Source organism: Ochotona curzoniae, unplaced genomic scaffold (genome assembly GCF_017591425.1).
Source record: "Ochotona curzoniae isolate NIBS_2020 unplaced genomic scaffold, NIBS_Ocur_1.0 contig_1, whole genome shotgun sequence".
Lineage (NCBI taxonomy): Eukaryota > Metazoa > Chordata > Mammalia > Lagomorpha > Ochotonidae > Ochotona > Ochotona curzoniae.
Window position 1 is genome coordinate 44,995,286 of NW_024464918.1, and position 23,655 is coordinate 45,018,940.

The 23,655-nt window shown below is 43.7% G+C and overlaps 1 protein-coding gene across 1 annotated transcript in view; it reads right to left on the bottom strand.

Moving 5' to 3' along the window:
* YTHDC2 (YTH domain containing 2) overlaps positions 1-23,655 on the bottom strand; it is a 54,488-nt gene that overhangs the window by 13,362 nt on the left and 17,471 nt on the right. The window contains exons 9-23 of the mRNA XM_040973242.1: positions 22,967-23,115; positions 21,718-21,853; positions 18,701-18,827; positions 18,427-18,492; positions 17,248-17,426; positions 16,929-17,025; positions 16,760-16,847; positions 16,595-16,675; positions 13,628-13,710; positions 11,993-12,098; positions 10,586-10,705; positions 10,022-10,294; positions 7,161-7,287; positions 5,706-5,911; positions 5,189-5,384 (exon numbers count right to left, since the gene is read on the bottom strand). Coding sequence (XP_040829176.1) covers positions 5,189-5,384; positions 5,706-5,911; positions 7,161-7,287; positions 10,022-10,294; positions 10,586-10,705; positions 11,993-12,098; positions 13,628-13,710; positions 16,595-16,675; positions 16,760-16,847; positions 16,929-17,025; positions 17,248-17,426; positions 18,427-18,492; positions 18,701-18,827; positions 21,718-21,853; positions 22,967-23,115 — 2,034 coding nt within the window. The remainder of the gene's footprint in view (positions 1-5,188; positions 5,385-5,705; positions 5,912-7,160; positions 7,288-10,021; positions 10,295-10,585; positions 10,706-11,992; positions 12,099-13,627; positions 13,711-16,594; positions 16,676-16,759; positions 16,848-16,928; positions 17,026-17,247; positions 17,427-18,426; positions 18,493-18,700; positions 18,828-21,717; positions 21,854-22,966; positions 23,116-23,655) is intronic.

A 23,655-nucleotide genomic window follows, 5' to 3' on the forward strand; every position in this document is an offset into this window, starting at 1 on the left:
TTCAATACCAGAAAGGCAGCAGAGCGACAGGTAGATTTTCCAATATCAGATACTAGAACCTGTGAATAGATGAAAGCACTAAACGGAAAGAACAATACAAACGCAAAATTGTCACACGGTGTTACAGATCCCAAATTCAACATGTAATCATGCAGGGTTCTGAAACAAAATACACAGTCTGTCTAACAAATGGCACATAAAATGGGAAAGTGCTCAGTAAAATGGGCACAGAGAAAAAAATAGAACAAGCAATTCTCACTTCCCAGAACTTTACACCAGGAAATGTATACTGAATGAGTCCACAGGCCAGCGCCCCTGCCCCGTCCAGCATCGTGAGCTACCCTGCGTGGGGTACTTCCACTCTCTCCACACCAACACCCCTCTCAGCTCAGCCTCCCACCGAGAACTGCTCATCGAGGTCTCTGACGACGGCCACTGCCAAACACAATGTACAGTTTTCAGTCCCATCTTTTCCATTATCTCAAACTAACCATCAACAGGCTGACTGCCCATTTCTTAAAACCCCCTTCCCCAACATCTGAGTCACATCAATTCCTGCCACATCAAGCAGTTCAACAAGAGGTTGAGGGAAGGGATTTACAGGGCAGCTCCTCTGTCAGAGAAGGGGGTTTCCCTCTGGCAGCCCCTTTTTGTAGCCTTGACCTTGTGTCTGTCTCATCTCCTTTCTGCTGTTCAAGCTGCATTGCTCAGGGACTTGGGCCCTGACCACCTGGATGGAGTTCAGGGCTCCCAGGCTTGGCTTGGCGCAGACCGAACCACTGCAGCCACTGGGAGCAGATCAGCAGACATAAACATCTCTCTCCTTCTCCATCTCCCTTTCAAATGAATAAGCAGATCTTAGAAGGGGAAAAAAAATGCTCAAAACAGAACTCGACTGCTCGCCTGAACATCCTGCTCCTCCATTACCATTACCAAGTGACTCCAGCCCATCTGCGGGGCATACCTGCCTGCCCCTTTCCCTCGCCACCCACGTGCAGTCCCGTCACTAGCAGCTCCACAACAATTCTGTACCTCCTGCTTTTCATATCAGTCGCCATGACACTCTCTCAGCCATCATCATCTGTCGTAAAAACAACAGAAGAGGCTCTCTTGCTTCCTCTCCTATTCTTGGTTTTTTTGTTTTTTGGGTTTTTTTTTTTTTTTTTTTTTTTTTTTTGGCAACACAAAGCCCTTCATCTAAAATAGTCCTTTAAAACATAAACCAGAAGTGGAAACAACCTCAAAGTTCACTGGCTGATGAATGGATACAGAAAGTGGGGTACACGCACCATGGAACACTACTCAGACAGAAAAGCGGACAATCCTGTCATTTGCAACAACATGGCCAGAGCTGCAAGTCACTACATTCAGTCAGACAAGTCCTGCACCACCAGACAAAGGTTACCAGAATGCCCTGTTCACGTTAGGTGCAGAGCGTGGCCTTCCAGATGTGAGCCATGCAATAACAAGGCGATCACCAGACGCTGGGAAGGAAAACAGGGAGGGTCAGAGGAGCTGCCTGACTGACCACAGCTACAGCAGCCCGGAGTAGGAAACGTTCTACTGAACGGATGCCAACTACAGAGGAGGTCACAGGCTTCAGGTCTCTGTTTTAAAAAAACCAAAGATTGCAGGCGTTTCCCCATAAGGAATGTAGACACGTGTATTCTGAGTGGACACTGGGACAGCACACAGCTGTATCAGAATAGCAGAGTGCCTCATACTGAGACATATGTTAAACATGTTTAACAAAACGCACAGAACGAATCACGCCTGGTCCTCTGACAAGCCCGTGCAGGCCTTCTCTCACTCACAATGGCTGTCCCTTGCCTCCCTGCTGTGTTTCCCCAGCGCCCCGGGCTCCTGGACCACCCGCAGCACAGAACCCACATTTCCCACAGTGCCCTGCTGCACAGACTCCTCTTCTCGGGGAGCCATGCAGTTGGGGCAGAGGGCCGAGGGGGTAAGGAAGATGGCTCCCCTGTTGGCAAGGTTACAAGGGTTCCTGCTGCGCGGCAAGGCCCAGCAAAGTGTCTCTAATCACGTCACTGCTGCCTCACCCCACTGTACGGATCACCTCTCTGACAGTTCCTGGAGTTCTCTTAAGGGTGTTGTTGTTTTTCGGCAAATGTGAAATGATTTCTATAACTGGTATAATACCTGAAAGATTTTACCAATCATGTTATGGTAAAAGGGTCTTTAGCAACTTTAGGCAATGAGACACAGCTAAAAGCATACAATAGCACAACTGAGCCCACACTGTTCCCAAATGTCCTATTGTGTGCCCACCTTTGTCCTGGAACTCAGCTAAGCCGTGTAATGTTCTGAAGGAAATGGCTTGATGATCTCTTAGAACAGGTGCCAATTACGGAGGGACAAAGAGTTTATTTACTGCACAACCTCGCACTGCTGCCACACAAAATGACAGTCATTTTGGCTTGTCACCACATAAAACAGAAAGTATGTGGAACACCTTCTAAAAGGGAGATAAATGTGGTAAGCCCCTAGAGGAAAATGGTTTAAAATTTCTACCTTATATTGATATTTTTATTTAGGGAAAGAAAATAGTTTGAAAAGATAAAAAAAAAGTGTTTTGTGAAAACTCTCCATTCCTACAAAGGCCTAGCGGCCCCGAGCCTTCTCATGGCCCTTTAACAGAACAACAAAAAACAACTGAATCAGACTAGGTGAACATGATGCTAGTTAGGGTATGACTGATTATAAGATTTAATAAGAATCTACGATATTGCCTTTATAAATTTATTTCACTTACAAGTTTTCTTTTTAATTTTGTATTCCTGGTATTTTAAGTAATATTAGTTCAAGCTCAGTGAAAATCGATTCTGGATGTAAGTAAATCAAGTGTTGCTGCGTACCTGCAGGTGCTGCCGACCATGGACTCCTGGCCTCAGCCGGCTCACTGCAGGTCTGAATGAGCAAGGGCTTGTTCAGAATGTTTCTTTAAAGTAAAATGATGGGCCCAGCACGGTAGCCTAGTGACTGAATTCCTTGCCGTGCATGCGTCAGAATCCCATATGGGTGCCAGTTCATATCCCGCCGGCCCCACTTCCCATCCAGCTCCCTGCCTGTGGCCTGGGAAAGCACTTAAGGATGGCGCAAAGCCTTGGGACCCGACAACTGCATGGGAGACCCAGTAGAGACTCCTGCCTCCTGGCTTCAGATCGGCTCAGTTCTGGCCACTACGGCCACTTGGGGAGTAAAGCAGTAGACAGAAGATCTTCCTCTTTGTCGCTCCTCCTCCCTGTGTATCTGATTTACCAATAAAAATAAATAAATCTTTTTAAAAACATGTTTTTAGAATTATTTTTATAATCATTCTTTTAACCATGAAGTAAAAATGAATGTTTATGCAAAAGTTTGTGATGATGTCTGTATAAATAAAGAAGGCAGATTTTTTGGAGCTGCCCGTTACAAGCACTCATCATAGTGGTCCAGGTCTTCTATTGTCCTTCTCACTGAGCCACGCACCCCTCACGAGCCAGCTCTCAACTCAGCTGCAGCCGGGCTCCGGTGCCTCCCCCAGCGCACGTCTCCTCGGGTCCCCGGCCAGGCTCCCCTGGAAGGGGCTCAGCCCTGAGTCCGTCCTCTCCAGTCTCTCCGAGTGCCGCACAGCTTATGCACTCCCTGCCTCTCCACTCTCTCCACCATGTGGACTCCTGAGGACAGGACACCCTGTCTACCGCCCGGCCTTCAATGCCTAGCACCGTATCTGATACACAGGAGGTACCTGACAAACGCTGGTGAATTTCTGAACAAGAAAATAGCTCCATATGGGCACTGGTTCAAGTCTTAGCTGCTCCACTTCTGATCCACTCCCTGTTAACATGCCTGGGAAAGCAGCAGCAAACGGCTCAAGGGCTTGGGCTCCTGACACACATGTGGGAAGGAAGACCTCTCTCCCACTCTGTAAGTATGTGTTTCAAATCAATACAATATGCTTTAAAGTCATGGAAAATAACATTAAAATATGTTTTTCAAAAAATGTGATATCCAATAGAAGGAAAAGAACAGAATATGAAATGATCTGAGTAAAATAATCTAAAATATGCAAGAAAATAAAATAGATAAACAAGTTGAAAAGTACAATATTAAAACATGTTTGAATAGCAGTCCTGGGAATTTGGGTAGCTATTATTATTTCTTAGAAACAACTACCTTTACTTAAACTACTGTTTAAATTCAAGTCGAAATTATACTTCTTCCCACCAGCATGATGAATTAAAAATGCACAAACTGATGTCAAGTTACCTTAAAAAATCAACTTAAGGGCCCAGAGTGGTAGCCTAGTGGTTAAAGTCCTTGCCTTGCACGCACCAGGATCCCATATGGGCACTGGTTCTAATACTGGTGGCCTTGTTTCCCATCCAGTTTCCTGCTTGTGGCCTGGGAGGGCAGTCAAAGACAGCCCAAAGCCTTAGGACCCTTCATCCGCATAGGAGACCTGGGGGAGGTTCCTAACTCCTGGCTTCGGCCCAGCTCCAGCCTCTGTGGCCACATGGGGAGTGAATCAACAGATGGAAGATGTTCCTCTCTGTCTCTCCTCCTCTCTGTATATCTGACTTTCCAGTAAAATAAATCTTCAAAAAAACCCATTTAAAGGACAGTAGAGTTCTAGGGCCAGCTGTGAGGCACCGCCTGCAGCACCAGCACCCAGCAGCTCCCGGCTGCTCTACTGCAATCCAGTCCCTGCTACAGCCACTTGGGGAGTGAATCAACGGACAGAAGATCTTCCTGTCTCTCCTCCTCTCTGTATATCTGACTTTCCAAGAAAAATAAATAAATATTGAAAAAAGAAGAAGTCCCTACTTCCCACACAGGAGATCTGGATGAAGCTCCTGGCTCCTGGTTCTGGCCGCCCAACTCCGGCTGGTGTGGCCACTTGAGGAGTGAGCCAGCAGGTGGAAGATTCCTCTCTCTCTTTCTCTTTCCCTCCCTCACTCCCTCCCTCCCTTTTTCTCTTTTTCCCTTTCTTTCTCTCACCCACTCCAACTCTCCCTTTCAAATAAATAAATCTTTCTTAAAAAAAAAAACACACACAACAGTAGTCCTTGACATTTCCCAGTAGTTTTACTGCGTCAAAGCATGCTATTACCTAAATTCCTGTAATTTCACAATTGGTTTGGCTCAGTAAAACGTTCATGCCAAGCAGTTTTCATAACCACTTTACCTCTGAAGGACGAGGGTTCCTGAAGGGCGTTGCTCGCCAGCCTGGCGGGGCCGCAGAACACCAGCACGGTGACCGGGGTCACTGCTGAGCAGCACCTGATGTTGGCTATTCTATGGGCTCTGGTCATCTCATCATAAATGAGCCAGTCGGTGGGCAGGGCCTGAATTGCTGCCGTCTGACCATTGGCTGGAGGGATCTATGAGAAAAATAAATCATAAAACTTCACTTACCACCAAATTTAGTGGGAAGTCATTCACTGAAATAGGTGATGTAACTCTTAGGATCCAGGCAGAAATTAAGGCAAATCATCATTCTAAACTTAGAATAAAATCTTCAGAACTTTTCCAACTTAATTTCTTCCACCTATTAGGATTCAAAAATTTGTCCCAATGTTTTAATTACACACATATGACTAATTAACATCTTAAAGAAGGAAGATAGCTAGAACATTCTTGTTGACCTTCAACCACCTAAACTAATTTCACCTCGAGGCCTGAGAGTTATTAAAAATGTTTACCTTTTTATATTGAGGCTGGCTGAGAACTGAAGTGGGATGAAAGCGTACTTTTTTCTCCTTTGGCCCTGTCAACACTACATTCTCTCTGTCCACATGGACTAAATTAGGATACATGCCTGCCACCAACGCGGCTTTAACAACAGCCCAGTTCTCGGAATTGGTGTTAACATCGCGGATGTCCCCACCACCTCGTGCTCTGACAAAGCCTAGAGAGGAGGAGAAACCACACCAATGTCTTCTACAGTACAGAGGATGCTTTCACATTTGGACCAAAGCTGTGTAACCCAGGATGCTCCATGATATTCCCATTCCACAGTAACTATCGGATTCTGCTCTGCAAACTCTGACATACAGAATTCTGAGTTTAGATTCACCCAGCATCATTACAAGATTTGCAGGAGACTCACGAGATTTTGACAAACACAGGATTGCAATAAACTTCAAAAACTGTCAGAAACACATTAGGGTCACAGCTGGACACCTAACCCATTATTGATAACATTCTGGTCTGACATTAATGCTGGAGGGAAGTAAATATCTAGCAATCTTGTTTGAATTTTAAAATCTTCACTCTGAAGACAACTTCTAACTTCCCCGGTTTGTTTCTTCTACGCTTCTGGCACTTCAGCTAACTCACGAAATCAGGCTCTAGTACCTTTTTTTCTTTAACACACTATGCTACTAAAACTAACAAAGATAATAACAATGAATCAAAAAAGCAAGCTTAAAAGGAAATAACACCATGGAATCCTCTTGGAAAAAAACCCAGTGTGGGGGCCAGCGCTGTGGCGCAGCGCCTTAAGCTGCCACGTGCCACGCCTGCGTCAGATTCAGAGTGCTGGTCTGAGGTTTAGTTTCGCGGCTTCCGCTCCAGCTCCCAGGAGGGCGCCTGGGAACAGCAGAAAACAACCCCACGCCCTGGGCCTCCGCGCAGGGAGCCCCGGCTTCAGCCTGTCTGGGCCCTGCCTGCTGTGGAATCAGAGAATGAATCATCTCTTTCTGTCTATCCTTCTTTCTAATAAACAAAATAAATTGTTAAAAAAAATTTAAGCATTTTCAATTATCAGTTTTAAGATTCTAAAAACATAAAAAACAGAATTCGTATCAGCTCAAACTTATGTAATTCCCATTTCACAAAACTATTATATCTATTTCATTAACTGATATTAATAAAGCATAAGAGTAAGATCTAACTTTATCTTCACCAAAAAAGATAAATTTCCCCTGTCAACAGTATCAAAGGGGAGCAGTTCTGTTCACACTCTCTCAGTTACAGAATTTCCAACACACCTACTCTCAAAGCACCGTGGAGGTCATGTCGAAGTCTACAAACGAGTTCATGAACATGAGACGGAACGAGTCAGAAACATCCCGGGGGACAGCATCCACCACTGTGACAGCCACACCCAGGCGTCTGCGGGCAGTCTGCAGAGGTTCCTGGGGAAAAGGCTTTACCTGATGCTCTAAGCTGACCAAGCAGCTGTGTCCTCATGCCTATAATGATCTCCATGGTAGCTTGTGAAAGAAAATTCTTCTCACAAAAGGCTCGTTCCCAGCCATCACTTCGCGCTTTCTGCCATGCCTATAAAAACACAACAGTTACATAACTAGACGAGCTTTCAATCAATTAATTTTCAAGGAAGCAACAAAGTAACTGACAACCACCGCAGTAATCACTCACGGTCAAGTCTCCTTATCCTAATTATTCCATAAAACATATCGCTTATGATTAAGCACAACTGACCCTGAGGGCAGGCATCTGGCATCGAGCATCTACCATCAGAGCGTGTGGCCACAGCCCTAGCTCCTCCAGTCCCCGCCTCCTGCTTCCAACGAACGCAGACGCTGGGAGGCAGGAGAGCTGCCCACTGTAAGAGAACTAAGGGGTTCTCGGCTCCGGCTCCAGACCCCAAGACCACAGAAATGCAGCAGTGAATCCACACATGGGAGCAAAGGATTGCATGTTCTCTCCCTTTCTCTTCTCTGGCTCCATTTCTTTCTATCAAATAAATTTAAAATTTATCACCAATCTATACTCAAACACTATAAAGTCATTAAGTTTATAAAATACCAATGAGAACTAAATGTCAAATAACCTAAATGATCAGTTTATACAAAATATCTACCTTCTCAGATGCACCTGCTAATTTTATTCCACAGAAGTGTGGCAGGTTTTCAACTAAGCCAAATGAATCCACTTGCATCTAAGACTTCCGCCATTCTGGCTCTCCAGACATGACTTACCGATCCCCGAATGTGCGAATGGAAAATGGCACTTCTAGAAATAAGCTCCCTTTGAAAATCATTTTCTGGCTTTAGAGTATAACTGGAAAACCAAAGCAGTAATTGTCCTCTGTTTTAGAAGCAATGGAAAAGCAAAGTGCAGAGAGGAAATCTACTCTACAGCTCCCACTGGTAACCCTTCACCTGCTGAACCCTAACACACAGCAGCTAACACACCCAGCAGCAAAGAAACAGCCACTGTTCTGCAGCACACATGAAGCAACATGTGATTATTGCTTTTTAAATTATGTATGTATGGGCCTGGCACAGTAGCCTAGTGGCTTAAGTCCTTGCGTTGCATTGCACCAGTAACCCATATGGGCACCGGTTCTAATCCCGGCAGCCCCGTTTCCCATCAGGCTCCCTGCTTCTGGCCTGTCAGGGACAGCCCAAAGCCTTGGGACCCTGCACTGGTGTGGGAGACCCAGAGGAGGCTCCTGGCTCCTGGCTTCCAATCTCTTTCAAATAAATACTTTTTAAATGTTAGAAAAATCCTACATGCCTGAAAGAGTACCTACTGCACAAAGCAAATTTTTAAAAATTGTACAGATATAAGCTACATTAAATAGAATTTATTTAAGGCAAAAATGTCTATCTTTTCAAGAAATTATTTCCCACACATCTGAATCTCTAAATTACACTTTATTTCTTTTCAGAGTCCTACTTTTCTTATCTCTTCCCTTTAATCTCTCTCTTCAATTTCTCAGTATCTTGAGAGTTTGACCTATAATCTTAGCCTAGTGCCTAGAGCAGCAAACAAAAGCTGGCACCCTAAAAAACACACAGGGCAGGACTGCACTCCGTCCTGGAGCTCCTCACCCCAGCTGCCCTCACTCCAGCTGCCCTCACCCCAGCTGCCCTCACTGCAGCTGCCCTCACCCCAGCTGCCCTCACCCCAGCTGCCCTCACCCCAGCTGCCCTCACTCCAGCAGCCCTCACCCCAGCAGCCCTCACCCCAGCTGCCCTCACCCCAGCAGCCCTCACCCCAGCTGCCCTCACCCCAGCTGCCCTCACTCCAGCAGCCCTCACCCCAGCTGCCCTCATTCCAGCTGCCCTCACCCCAGCTGCCCTCACCCCAGCTGCCCTCACTCCAGCTGCCCTCACTCCAGCTGCCCTCACTCCAGCAGCCCTCACTCCAGCTGCCCTCATTCCAGCTGCCCTCACTCCAGCTGCCCTCACTCCAGCTGCTCTCACTGCAGCTGCCTGCGATGCAGCCGCAGGGAGGAAGCAGATAATGGCTAAGCAAACAAGGTGTCCGCTGCCTTCGAGGGGGACACGGCCTCAACTCCTGCCTTCAGCCCAGCCCCAGCAGGTACGTGTGGGCATCGGGGAAGTCACCCATCTCATCCTGCTCCTTGCCTGTAGATGCATATTTTTTTAAATTTTAAAGTAAATAAAAAATTTAAAAATCAACAGATAATAGATTTTTTAAAATTTCTTCCAACCTTTGTTTTGTATGTTTTAAATAATATACAACATTCAAATAAAATGTTAGAGCATAAAAAATTTTTTATCCAACATGAGTTAAAGAAAAAAAAGAAAGATAAGTATTACATATAAATATATAAATACACATATTCATACACGGAGGAAACGAGGGGGAAATAATGCAAAGAAAAACGGACATGTTTAATATATGAACATCAGGAAATATTTTTAATCTGTAAGAATGATACTACATTTGATCGCAGCCGAAAGGACGAGAAGCGATCAAGAAAGGTTTTTTCTGAGCTACTGTGACATATACGAGTAAACAGACATCTCTGTACTTGATTATTGTTTATAATCCTTGCCTACATTCCTGCTGGACCACAGCCGTCTCACCTCTCATTTGTTGGATACTTTATTCAGTGGAGCATTTAACTTTTGACTGTAATGATAACAATCAATAATAATAATAATAATATAAAATGTTATCTCAGAAATAAAAATAGTGATTACCAAATAACAGAAATCATTATAATTCTTTCCATTGCTACACCTTGCCAGAATCCTGCTTCAACGTGCTCGCTCTGGAGCAGCCCCCGCCATACCTGGAAGGCCCTGAGGAGCGCCATGTGGTCACTGAAGGTGCCTGCAGTGAAGCGCTTCCTGCACAGCATGGCTGCGCGCTTCTGGGAGGCCTGGCTGGGCAGCACGAAAGGGTCTCGGTAGGCCAGAGTGCACGCGATGGTAAGGATGGGGTCCAGACACTTCAACACAACAGCACACAGCACCATTTTACCAAGATGTGGTTCTACAGGCAAGTCGGCCAGGTGATAGCCAAGTTCCGTCAGATCCTCCCAGGCGTCCATGGCATCTATTGTCTAAACAGAATGACACAGGACCAAGGGCTGTCACACAAACCACACTCAAAAATCCGTTAAGCAAAAAAATACAGATGTATAGACCTTTTGCTGTGTATCTCTTAAAAATATTTTGCTTCAAATATTTTATACCAACATAAAAGAATTTGTTCTTAACTTTTGTTAATTGCTTTAACAGTATTATTTATTTAGAGTACCTGCTAATCTAAGTACCAATAAGTTACACATATTCATTTAGTTAAAATGTCAAATATAAAAAGCTAAAAAAGTTAAAACTATTAAGACACCCACCTTCAGCATCTGTACAGCATTCCTTACGATCAGAGCTGGTGGCGGCTCGGGAGCCTTCATCAGGAAATCAGCAACGGCACAGTTAACCGGGGCTAACAGCTTGGTGTGCAAACAAAGCTCCTGGGAATCAAACAGTACAGCATTTCGAAAAAGGAAGAACACACTACTGACTTCCATCTGCGGAAGGAGTCACACAGAGGCTTACAGGGACAGCCAGAGCGGCTTACTATGGTGAATTCTTATACAACAATGAGAATAACTATAAATAGTTATTTGAAATAAAACTTTGAAATAAAAATAAATAAATCTTAAAAAAAAGATTTCAATGATGAAAGAAAAGCAAAGAGGTTAGGGGGAAGGGGCTAGTCACAGAAAGAGAACTGCACATGTGTGAAGATCCTAATGGAGAAAAACAAAGTTAAGCTCATGAAACAACCTGCTGGTAAAGAACAGGAAGCAGGAAGGGCAGGAGACACAGGTACAGACAGGCCAGAGACACAGGTATAGACAGGCCATGAGGGCTCTCGGGAGAACTGTGGACTTTATCCCAGGAGGAAAAGGAAATTGCCACGGGCACAGGGAAGCAGCCCATGTCGGGTGTAAGGCTGTCAGAGACACAATCCTGCCTCTCGCGAAAGGTCTGAAAGCCGGCATCCATCCCAAAACACTGAATGCACTCTGGGTAGCGCCCCCTAGACACACTGCCATGGATGGCAGTGAAGCAGAAAATAGGAAAACATCAGGAAGCCCAGGAAGTGAAGTGAACTTAGCCCCAGAACCAGCAACGTCATGTCAGCATCTTACACTGAGGTCCACGCAGCCCCTGCGGCTCAGCAATTATGTTCAAATCCTACTGAGAACGGGAAACTACACAACTCAGAATCCTAAACTGTCAAATTGCACTACAATTTAAATCTACTCAAATGTCTTTAAAATTTTAAAAGCTTATGAATTAAATACATTATACAAGGGGTAAAAAATGTTATAAACATCCTTCATAATATATATATTAGCATTTTGCTTCAGAAATTAGTGTTCTAATCTTTTTTTTTTTTTTTTCGCTTCTTTTGACAGGGAGGGAGAGAGGAGCAAGCATTGCCCTCCACTGGTTCGCTCTCTAAACGTGCACAAGCACCGGGACTGGCTCAGGGCCACGCCAGGAGCCCAGCCCAGGGCTCCACCAGGGCAGCAGGACCCAGCCCAGTGCACCGTCCCCACCGCCCCCAGGGGCTGCACCGGCAGTAACCTGAACCAGCTCAAGCCAGACACTGAGCCACTTATACAACATGGCACACAGGCACCCAACTGCCACATCAAATGTGTAAAGTCCAATGGTAGCAAACAGAAATGGGCCCTCTCCCTCGTCCACAAGAAAATGACTTTTAGAATTACAAAGAAAAACTCTACCTGTAGTGGCATTCTCAGAAGTTCTGGAGTCTGAAATTCCAACATATTCTGGAATCGGAGTCTACTGAACAGACGAAAACAAATTCCAGGTCTACACCGTCCCGCTCTTAAAAATAAAACAGATGATTGAGACTGAAGAGGAGAATGAAGCCGTTCCTTGGAAATCACAGACACGATGTGATTCAGAAGACTGAGAGGTGAGCCAGGAACAGGCATTCCAGCTTGAATCCTTACTTCTCCTCTCCCTAATCCTTCTAGAAGGCAATTCGCCTGTCTGGGAGTTATCTCATTGACAGCCTGAACTAATGAATGACACTTACCTGACATACCTTCTAATGTTATGGTAAAAATCAAAACAAAATAACATAAATAAATGGAAATTTTAAGTTCAAACAATTTTATTGACCTGATATCAACCATCACGTCCAGACTCACTTATCGAGTTTGCAAAGCGCACTTTACACAACTCTAAGGCAGAACTGATCATCTCATCATCACAGCAGTATCACCCACGTCACTCAATCGGCAAGAGCAAGGCTGCACAGGCTGAGCGGAGGACAGACCACCCCAGATCTGAGTTCACAAGCCCGAGAGGCAAAGCGAACTGTGACCTTACACACTGCGTCTTAGATTTCCCACCACCAGTGCCATCTCAACAAGCAAGGCAACCAACTGCAGCGACTCTCTGCTCACTCTGCCAGCAGGCCCTCGTCATGCTTCCCTGTGCCTTTCAGAAGTGACTGTCCACAGTTCTTCCTCCGAAAGTCTCAGATCCGCTGATGCAGCAGCAGCATTACGCATTTGCAGCACAGATCAAAGTATTACAACTGTACTATAACACACAGCTCTCCATCTTTCCTTCTAACAGGTGTCTGCTCTGCCTCCACGTGGCACCACTCAGCTTAATCACCTCACCACTCCCAGACCTGTCATGACTACAACAAAACTGCAAAGAACCTTCTGAAACACATATTTCTGCATGCGTGCAAGCACACTCTAAACAAATTACAAAAAACGGAATCAACTGTCAAAGGGGTTTAAAATCTGGGTAGAAAAACAAAAAGTTGAAGCCACCACCTAAAAAAGTGACACCAATCTCCAGCCATCAGCAAAATGAGAAAGCTTTCTGACCATATTTTTGCAACTATGCTGCATGAACTGTGAAAGTTTCTTCAATGTCAATCTGACAGTCAAAAAAATTTTATTTCACTCATCTGCATTAATTACGGTATTTAAGAGATGGTATATGTGAGACTATTGTAATAATAGGACATGTACAATTTTTATTTTAGTAAACTGCCCATTTAGGTCATTTATCCATTTTAATGGGATTATTATTATTATTATTATTATTATTATTATTTGATTTTAAAAGAGCTTTTTTAATATAAGAAATTTGTCAAAGGTTTAGAATTTTTGCTTCTGCTTTTTAAGCTTCTTAGGCTACATCAGCAAGCTTTCTACTTGCAACCTTAAATTCGGTTTTTAAAAAGTATTATAATGACCTGCTTTGCAAAAATAATATGAAAAAGCTAATAAAAATTAACATTTCATATGTAATGGCATACATAATGAAACATGAAAATGTTTCCATTTTACAAGCAATTAAAAGAATGCAAATTAAAGCTACATTACCTGCCTTTTCGCTGTATGGCACTAGCTTTGGAAATCCACACCATTTTCAACATTGTAACAAAATTCAGCGCATCAAATGATTTCTGCAATATTTAAATCATCTTTGTGTTAACACATAGGGCATTCTTATAGGGAAATAACAGAACATTATCTTATGTTTTTAAAGGTTTACTTATTTGAAAGGCAAAGAAACAAAGAATAAAAAGAGAGACAGAGAATCAACACAATCTTCCACCCGCTCGGTCACTCCCCAAATGGCTATCAACAACCAGGTCTGGGACAGGCCGAAGTCAAGAGTCAGGAACTCCATCCAGGTGACAGAAGCCCAGGGACTGTGGCCACTCATTGCTGACCAGCTGGACTTGTACCAGCACGCATATATGCCAATATGACAAGTGGCATCTTAACACTGCACCATGATGCAGGCTCATTACCAACATCTTAACAGGCCAACTTTAATTCAAAATGCCTCCTGACTGCAACAGAGTACTGAGTTACCAAAATACAGATTTTTCAGGCCCAGTGCAGCAGTCTAGCAGCTAAAGTCCCTGCCATGTGCACACTGGGATCCCATATGGGCACCACTTCTAACTCCAACGGCCCCACTTCTCATCCAGCTCCCTGCTTGTGGCCTGGGACAGCCGTAGAGAATGGCACAAAACCTCGGGACCCTGCACCCACATGGGAGACTCAGAAGAAGCTTCTAGCTTCAGGCTTTGAATCGGCACAGCTCCAGCCACTGCAGCCACTTGGGGAGTGAACTATCGGACAGAAGATCTTCCTCACTGTCTCTCCTGCTCTCTATACATCTGACTTTCCAAAAAAAAAAAAATCTTTACAGCTGGATATGGAAGTCAGTTCTAATAAGACATCAAGATTAGAGAAATGACTGACTACTTCGAGATTTTTCTATCAGATATATCACTGTATGGAACAGAGATCAGGGAAAGTTTTCTATGAAATATTTTGCAGGCAACTGAATGTGAAAGGCAGAAGTTACAGGAAAAAAAAAAAAAAAGAGGAAAGACCTTCCATCCATTGATTCACTTCACAAAAGGCTGCAAGAGAACTGGACCAGGCCAAAACCAGGAACCAGAAGCTTCTTACGGGCCTCTCAGGTGTGTGCAGGGGCCCAGGAACGTGGGCTATCTTTCACTGCTTTGTCATGCACACTAGCAGGGGACTAGCTGGAAGAAGAGCAGTCCACATGAGACACCAGTACTGCAGGTGTAGGTTCAGCCAGACGCATCACAATTCTGGCCCCAGCAAAGAAGTGTTAACTCTCTCCACTTCACTGAATGCTAAGCTGCTAATAAAGTTAGCCTGGCCTGAAATTTACACAGGAAAAAAATAAAAAGAACCATTACTACCCACATACTTCCTCAATGAACCTAAAGTGAAAATCTACTATAAACATTTTAAATTAAATTAATAGATTCCTAACTTAGAACATACTCTTCAATCATTTGTAACTTAATAATTTTCCCTTTATAAAATAACCACAGAGGACCCAGCATGATAGCCTAGCAGCTAAAGTCCTTGCCTTGCACACACCAGGATCCCATATGGGCACCGGTTCTAATCCCAGCAGCTCCACTTCCCATCCAGCTCCCTGCCTGTGGCCTGGGAAAGCAGTTGAGGACAGCCCAAAGCCTTGGGACCCTGCACCTGCTTGGGAGATCTGGAAGACATTCCTGGCTCCTGGCTTCAGATCGACATAGCATCGGCCGTTGTGGTCACTTGGGGAGTGAATCAATAGATGGAAGATCTTCCTCTCTGTCTCTCCTCCTCTCTGTATATCTGACTTTCCAATAAAAATAAATAAATCTTTTTTAAAGTTTTTTTTAAATGACTACGGGGCAAGTACAATGTGTTTTCATAACAGCTTAATCAGGAATTTCTAACATACATTGCTTTTTAAAATAAAATGCTACATCTGTCATTTTTTTGCACGTAAAATGAGTTTTGGCAGAACCACCATGTTTAAACTGTGCTTTACTGGGTAAAGAACAGCTAGACGGATTAACTTCTCAGATTGTCAAAACCCCCTCATCACCTTACATCATGTAGAGTAATAAAATCTGAAGCATGACTGGCTCACCAATCAGCTTTAATTTTATATTGTTTAATTACCAAAAAATGCATCAGGTATCCTTAAGGGATACCAGTTACAAACACTATAATTGAATTTTATTTAAAAATTGTATTTCTCTGTAAGATAATCATAAAAATTCCATTGAAATTACAGCAATTAAAATCACGATTATGTCCACTAAACAGGATACATATTAATTTCTATAATATAAATATCTCTCCCCTTGATAAATAAATTACTTCTATCACTTTTTCATTATTTGTGAATGAAGGGGCTGGCAAATTGTTTTTGTAAAGAGTCAATTAGTGAGTATTCTGGGTTTAGTAAGTGTCTTCATTTTAATTGCTCAAAGCGTTCAAATTGCAGAGTGCAGGCAGCAGATAACTAGGTAAGCGTGCAGGCGGGCAGCCCCATTCCCCTGCTGCCCCCTGGCACATGTGTGCGCGTGCTTCCTCCAGCGAGCTCCCGGCTCCCCAGAGCACCCACGGTAGGCGAGCAATCAGGGGCCGTACAGGAGGGGCTGCACCCACACACAAAGCAGCCTGGGGTGAACTGTGGGACTTGTACCCAGTTAAACCGCCATCCAGGACGCCCACGCTGCATACTGAACTGCTGGTTCAACTCCTGACCACTGAGTGTCCAGTCCAGCTTGCTGCTAACACCTGGAGGGCTCAGGGGATGGCCTAGCACATGGGATCCTACAAGACACGGGTAGACCAAGCTCCTGGCTCTCGGCCTCTGCGGAAGTAACTCCCTGTCGTGGGTGTTTCTCTGTAAATCTGCCTTTCCAATAAATAGTACTAATACAGAAAAGTGAATGCTGCTTCTACAAAAGCACCCGCTGATGGTGAGAGTGTGTGAGCCATGCCTACCTCTTTCACCTTACCAGAATCAATAACAAAGACAACGTCATTGACTGTGATGCTGGTCTCAGCAATGTTGGTGGAGAGGATCTGCGACAAGACAGCATTGTATTCTTAATACAAAAACAGAACGAGTGAGTAATAAAAATGAAAATAAGATTTTACAAAACTTACTATTTTTCGAACACCTGCAGGTGGATTTTTTAATACCTTTTTCTGATCAGATGTCTGCATATTTGAATGCAGCATGAAGACCTGGTATCTGTAAATAATTCAAAGAAAAAGATAAGCCATAGTACCTGGCCATTCCCTCGAGCAGCAGGTACAGAGCTTTAACTTTTACCTATGTGCATTATCGGCAAATCGCTTGTCATCAAAGAGGATGCGATCCCTCAGTCCAACAATCTCATCATATCCAGGCAGAAAAATTAACACTGCGCCTGGGGAAGAATAATTTTTACATTAAATTCTACTGTGAAGTCATAGACAATCAAGAGAACTAACTATAAAGAATTCTCACAAGTTTTCACTGGCAAATCACCCTAAGCTAATACTTACGTGATTATTCACTTATTACTATCAGTGTAATATATAAAGCTTGTACAAAATAAGCAACTTCTAAATTCAAATACATTTTATTTTGGCTTTATTAGAGTACTTACCAGCATCACAGCTATTGCAGATATTGTAGAGAAGATGCATGATCAAATCCAAGTCCACTTTTTCATCATCAAAACTATGATGATAAGCCTTCAACAGCTCTCTGTCCTCTGTGCTCAGGTCACTGCCATTTGTTTGAACCAGAGAACTTTCATCTAGATTTCCAAATTCCAATGAAGCACTTAAAAAAAAAAAACTCAGATCTATTATCACTAAAAAGATTACCTTGGCACTGGCACCATGGTGGCACACTAAGCCACCCCCTGTGATGCCAGTTTGTGTCCCAGCTGCTCCACTTCAGATCCAGCCCCCTGACTGTGGCCTGGGAAAGGACCAGAGGGTGGCTCAAGTCCTTGGGCCCCAGCACCCACATGGGAGACCTGAGCAAGGCTCCCGGCTCCTGGCTTCAGATCAGATCAGCTCTGGCCACTGCAGTCACTTGCGGAGTAGAACAATGGATGGAAGATCTCCATCTCTCCTTCCCTCTGTAACTCTTCCTTCCAAATAATAAAACTTTAACAAAAAAATAGTAACTAAAAATATTAATTTTTAAAGGCCAATAATTGCCATTGTGCCCTCCTTCTTTGATCAGTTGAAACGTCATCTTCCATTTTGGCAGATTATAAATTCAATATTACTTCATTTTAGTGAGTTAGGAAATTGAGAGAAATACATTTGTTACTTCTGGTTTTCCAAATAAAACAGGAAATAACAAAACCATAAAACAGTAGCTCTTATTTAATATAAAAAATCAAAAACCACTTTAAAGTTACAAAAAGAAGAATTCTGTAAGACTACAAACAGCCCCTATCTGTTTATTCTGTTTTGAAAGGTAGACTTACAGAGAGAAGGAGAGACAGAGAGGGAAGGAGAGAGAGCTTCCATCCACTGCTTCACTCCCCAAATAACCTCAACGGGCAGTTGAGCTGATCTGAAGCCAGGAGCCAGAACTTCTTCCAGATCGCCCCGACGGGAGCAGTGGCTCACAAACCTGAGCCATTCCCCACCGTCTTCCACCCCACAAGCAGGAAACTGGATCAGAAGTGAAGCAGCAGGGACACAAATTAGGGCCCACATGTGATGCTGGCAACGCCGTTACTATGTCACAGCTGCACCAGCCCCACAACTGAGCTTTTTTAGAAAGAAACTGGATTATTTTGAAATTTAGTATAAAGTTTTACCTGTAGGATTCCAGAAGGTCCACAATTTCAGTCTGCCCAAAGTGTTTAGCCCAGTCCAAAGCCATCCTGCCAAAAGTCAAAATTCCAGGCTAAGACAGAGAAACATCATTCTCAAAATCATAAAGCAAAGCAATCAGAATTATTCATTCAGCCATTAGAGACGCACAAACTATCACACAAAGCTTTCACTATAAAGACAAACAACAAGATCAGAAAAGGTGTGCAGCCATACAAACACAGCCACAGAGAGGATGAAGTGTCAAGCTACAATTACCAGCCATTGGAGGCCTTGCTGTGGACATTGGCACCCATGCTAATCAACTGCTCCACCTGACTCGTGAAGCCTCGCCCTGCAGCCACCATCAGAGCTGTCGCGCTGGTTTCACTGTGTCTATAATCAACTACAACAAAGAACAGAGAAAATAAACCACTGAATTTCCAAATTATCTAAGAAATAATTTTTATAAAAAGTAAATAGTAAAACTGAATGTTGGGAGAATTAACCCAGGACTTGCTTCCTCACTTCACATGATAACAGCATGAAGTAACCCTCAACCCGGGCCACGCCAGCAAGCCTGTTACTGATACACCTCAGTACAAAAGACAGAACAGGGATTGACAGCTGGAATGCAAAAGGAAAGGTCATAACTCACAGGACCCTTAACATACCTCCGCAATCTAAGCGTCATCCTGACCACCAAGTGACAGGACACAATTAGAGAACTGAAGAGTTAACTTTATCAATAACTAGTAACGAATCCCTCCCTCAAAGCTTTGAAAGCAAAGTTCAAATTTAATAGTTACTATTCTGCTTTTAATTCCCCCACTAGTCCAAGTCACTACTTTTCAAAGTGCTTAATGAGACTATCTTCTGGGAAGACTGTTCTCACCACCTTTTTAAATGTGTATTATTTCATTATTTCTGGATACCCTACCACCACTCTTTACTGAACTCCGATTTCCATTATCTGTCATCATACTTTTCATTCTATTTGAATGGCGGCATGACACAGACACACGGAGACTAATAGAGAAAGGTCTCCCCAACGCCTGCAGCAGTCACAGCGAGGCCATGCTCAGGGGCAGATGCTCTCCAGGGCTCCTATGGGGGTGGCAAGGGCTCAAGCACTGGCACTGCTTCCCACTGTTTTCCCAGGAGGGACAGCAGGGAGCTGGACGGGTAGACACTGCCTGGAATGCACACACCCCCACTCCTAGCACCAGGTCCAAAGCCCAGCTTCCTGCTAACACATTCCTTGGTAGGCAAAAGATAATGAATGGTTGGAGCAGTTGGATCCTTGGATCCTTGCTAACCACACAGAATACTAAGATTCAGTTCCCTCTGGCCTGGCCCAGCCCCAACCACTACAGGCTTCTGGGGAGAGAACAAGCACAAGGGCTCAATCACTCTCTGCCTTTCAAACAAATCAATCAGTAAGACAAAAGCCAGGGTTAGAACGGATCCACACAGGCAATAAGTGTATACATGACGGGAGGGAGGGAGGGAAGGAGGTAAAGGTGGGATGGAGGGAAGGAGGGAGGAAAGGAGGAAAAGGTGGGAGGGGGAAGGAGAGAGGGGAGAGGGTAGGAAGAGGGAAGGAGGGAAGGGGGAAGGAGAAAGGGTGGGGGGGGAGGAAGGAAGGGAGGGAGAGCGGGAGGAGAAAAGGGAGAGGGTGGGAGGGAGGGGGAAAGAAGAGAGGGGGAAGGAGGAAGGGGGAAGGAGGGAGGAGGGAAGGAGAGAGGGGAGAGGGTAGGAGGGGGGTAAGAAGGAAGGGAGGGAGGGAGAGAAGGAGGGAGGAAAGAAAGAAAGAAGGAGTTAAGTGGGGGGAGGGGGGAAAGGCGGGGAGGAAGAAAGAAGGAAAAAAGAAAGTACCCTGCAAAGAAAATCAAAAATTAGAGCCAGGGAAATGAGAGAATAAGACAAGTACAGAATATCAGAAATTGAAAAATTATTTCCAGATTGATTAATAAATGATTTCAGAGCACAATGATTCCTGAGTGATCAATACTAACTATAGTGATACAAATGCTGAGGGTAAGGTGAGGAAAAACATTCGTGGCGTCTAAATCCTTCCCAGACTGCCCTTCTGTCCTCTTCATTCTACCCTTTGCCTGGAAGCCCTCAGGATTCGAACCCTCACCTCTGGTTGTTGCTGTCCTCGCGAATCAATTAGCAAAATCCTTTCATTCATCAGTAAAATACACCACATGACAAAAAATGCGCAGATGGTACATGGGAAGAAGCTGGGCACACAGAACTACTGTTATTATTACATAAATAATCTAGAGCAAAAGCTATTAACCATTTTTTCTTCCCTTTCCTTTGAAATAACAAATTTTGAGAATCTAGGAGACTGTTTTAATGAAAGGGAATATATATAAATGGGTGTGGATGTGTGTGTATAACTACTATATGTACATGTATATGTATGTGTATGTTGTGTGTAGATATACTAGTGCATGTGTGTATATGTGTATGACTGTGTGCGTGTATATGTGTGGATATACAGGTGTGTATAACTACATGTACGTGTGTGTACTTGGTGTCATGTGTGGGTATATGTGTGCATATGTGTGGATATGCATGTGTGTGACTACATGTACATGTGTGTACTTTGTGCCATTGTGGGCGTGTGTGTATATGTGTGGATATGCATGTGTGTATAACTACATGTGTGTACTTTGTGTCCTGTGTGGGCATATGTGTGCATGTGTGTATATGCAGGTGTGTATAACTACATGTACGTGTGTGTACTTTGTGTCATGTGTGGGCATATGTGTGCATGTGTGTATATGTGCAGATATGCAGGTGTGTATAGCTACATGTACATGTGCGTGCTTTGTGTCATATGTGTGTGTGGGTATGTGTGGATATGCAGGTGTGTATAACTACATGTATGTTTGTGTGCTTTGTGTCATATGTGGGCATATGTGTGGATATGTGTGTGACCATGTACACATGTATATGTATGTGTGCGGATATGTGCATCACTGAGTTACATGCATGTGTGCGTGTGTCATGTGTAGATATGTAGGGGTGTGGGGTGTGTATAAAACACATATACATTAACTGTTTTTGCCACAGACCTCCTAGATCTCATGTAACTACTCTGGAGGTAAGTGGTTATAAGTCCCTAATTAATACAATGTATCTATAAGATGTACATATGAACTAAGTACTCCAAAAGAATATATTATTGTCATTTTTTAAAAATACAGTATATATACTTTGAATTAAATTATACTTTTTCCAAATAATTACAAGAGTAATAAGAAATTAAATAAACTTACCACTAACATTTTCAGTTAAAATAAGGTGGAAAACCTGAGCAAAAGCATCAACGTCTTTATGCAACCAGATGTCAGAAAGACAAGCATCCATTTCTTTTATTAGCCATGGCTCAAGGCAGTTCACATCTTTCTCTGTCTTTGATTTTTAAAAAATCAAATAAAAAGCAAAGATTATAGCTTAACATTTGCTTGCAAAGAATGTTCAACAGTCACATTAGTATTCACCATATAATACCACCGCAAAGCTTTGAGTACAAGTTTCTCCTTTCGTCACCAACAGTACTGCTCAGAACACGCCTTGTCCTTGTATTCACCCTTTAAGGGAGTGAGCCTGCTGACCAAGGCTATGACCTGGTCGCAGTGTCAGCTAATTGTGTTTCAGACAGATGCTCCTGAACGGACCAGCACCACTGGCCGTCTCTCCGGGGAACTGCACCTCGGATAAACCATCGCCTGCACCTTGTAAAATCCAACTCCGGGTCCCAGCCAGAGAAAGCACAACACAAACCTTGGTGTTGTGTGCCCAAACTCCATGGTGCTTAAAAAAAGGTTTGTTTACTTCTCATGGAAAGATTTACAGAGAGAAGCAGAGACAAAGATCTTCCATGCACTGATTGACTCCCCAAGTGGCCGCAACGGCCAAAGCTGAGACAATTTGAAGCCAGGAGACAGAATCCCAGAGCCTCTTCCAGGTCTCCCATGCGGGTGCAGGGTCACAAGGCTTTGGGCCACCCTCAACTGCTTTACCAGGCCATACGCACGGAGCTGGATGGGAACTGGAGCAGACAGAACATGAGGCGGCACCCATATGGGATCCCAGTGCATGCAAGGTGAGGGTTTAGCCAGCAGGCCCCCGAGGTGCTCTGAAGCTCCCCAGGTGCTGTAACGTGCCTCAGGCCGAAGAACCACCAATCTACAGGTTAGAACCCTACTGACCCACATGGGCCTTTCAACACTAAATAAAAACTTTTATACTAAATAATAACATTCTGGCAGCATTTTTTACAATTCTTTCATAACTTGATGAAAATGAATTTTTAAAATTCATAAACCATTGCAAAATTGCTGCACTCTTCTAAAACTCATGGACAGTTATAAAATTATTTTTCTAAGAACACATAAAGTTCAGGAAAAAAATCTGTTAATAATCTAAGGCAAACTAGAAGTCTCCCCGAGTTACGTAATTTCATCAATGTTCCTTGAACTCCAGTCTTGAGCGCGGGTCAGCGGGAAGCTCGCCGTGTCTCACCAGCTGACTGAAGACGGCATCGCCCCCATCGTCCAGCAGCTCGTACTCCTCCGTCACGGGCGGCACACTCCGCTGTCGCTGCGACTCGGCCTTGAAAGGATTCTCCTGAGCTGCATACCATTCTGTAAGTGTGCTCTGCTGCTTCTCCTCTAAATTAACCCGAGGAAAAACCAATGCATCAATCCCTTCCTTTTTGACAAGTATCCCCTTGCTTAAAAAAACCAAAGTGAGTCTGACATTACTTCAAACTGGACTCATTCTACAGATCCTTTCAATAAAATACATTAAGAACATTCAATAAATCTGTTATGCTGAACCATAAGGACACATAAAACTGCTTACAAATTTTAATTCACATTCAAGCAAGGAATTTACTTCTAAGGCCAGAATTTGAAACTAATTTGTACCTATATTGTTTAAATCAAATGCTAACAAGTTCATGTGTTATTTTGAAGAAAACCGTTTATGGAACTTCTAGAACAATACCAGTTGTTGTTTCAAGATCTAGCATCAGAGATCAACACTGCCCAGTGAAACACACACTGCCGAGTATTTGTGGAAGGTCACAGAGAAACCTCGGAACCAAAACAGCTTCTGTGATAAATTATGACGTCCAAGGCAAGTGGAAGGAATGTTAGCCTAATTTAAAAGCGGAGATGTAGAAGCCACTATGAGACAGACACATTCGA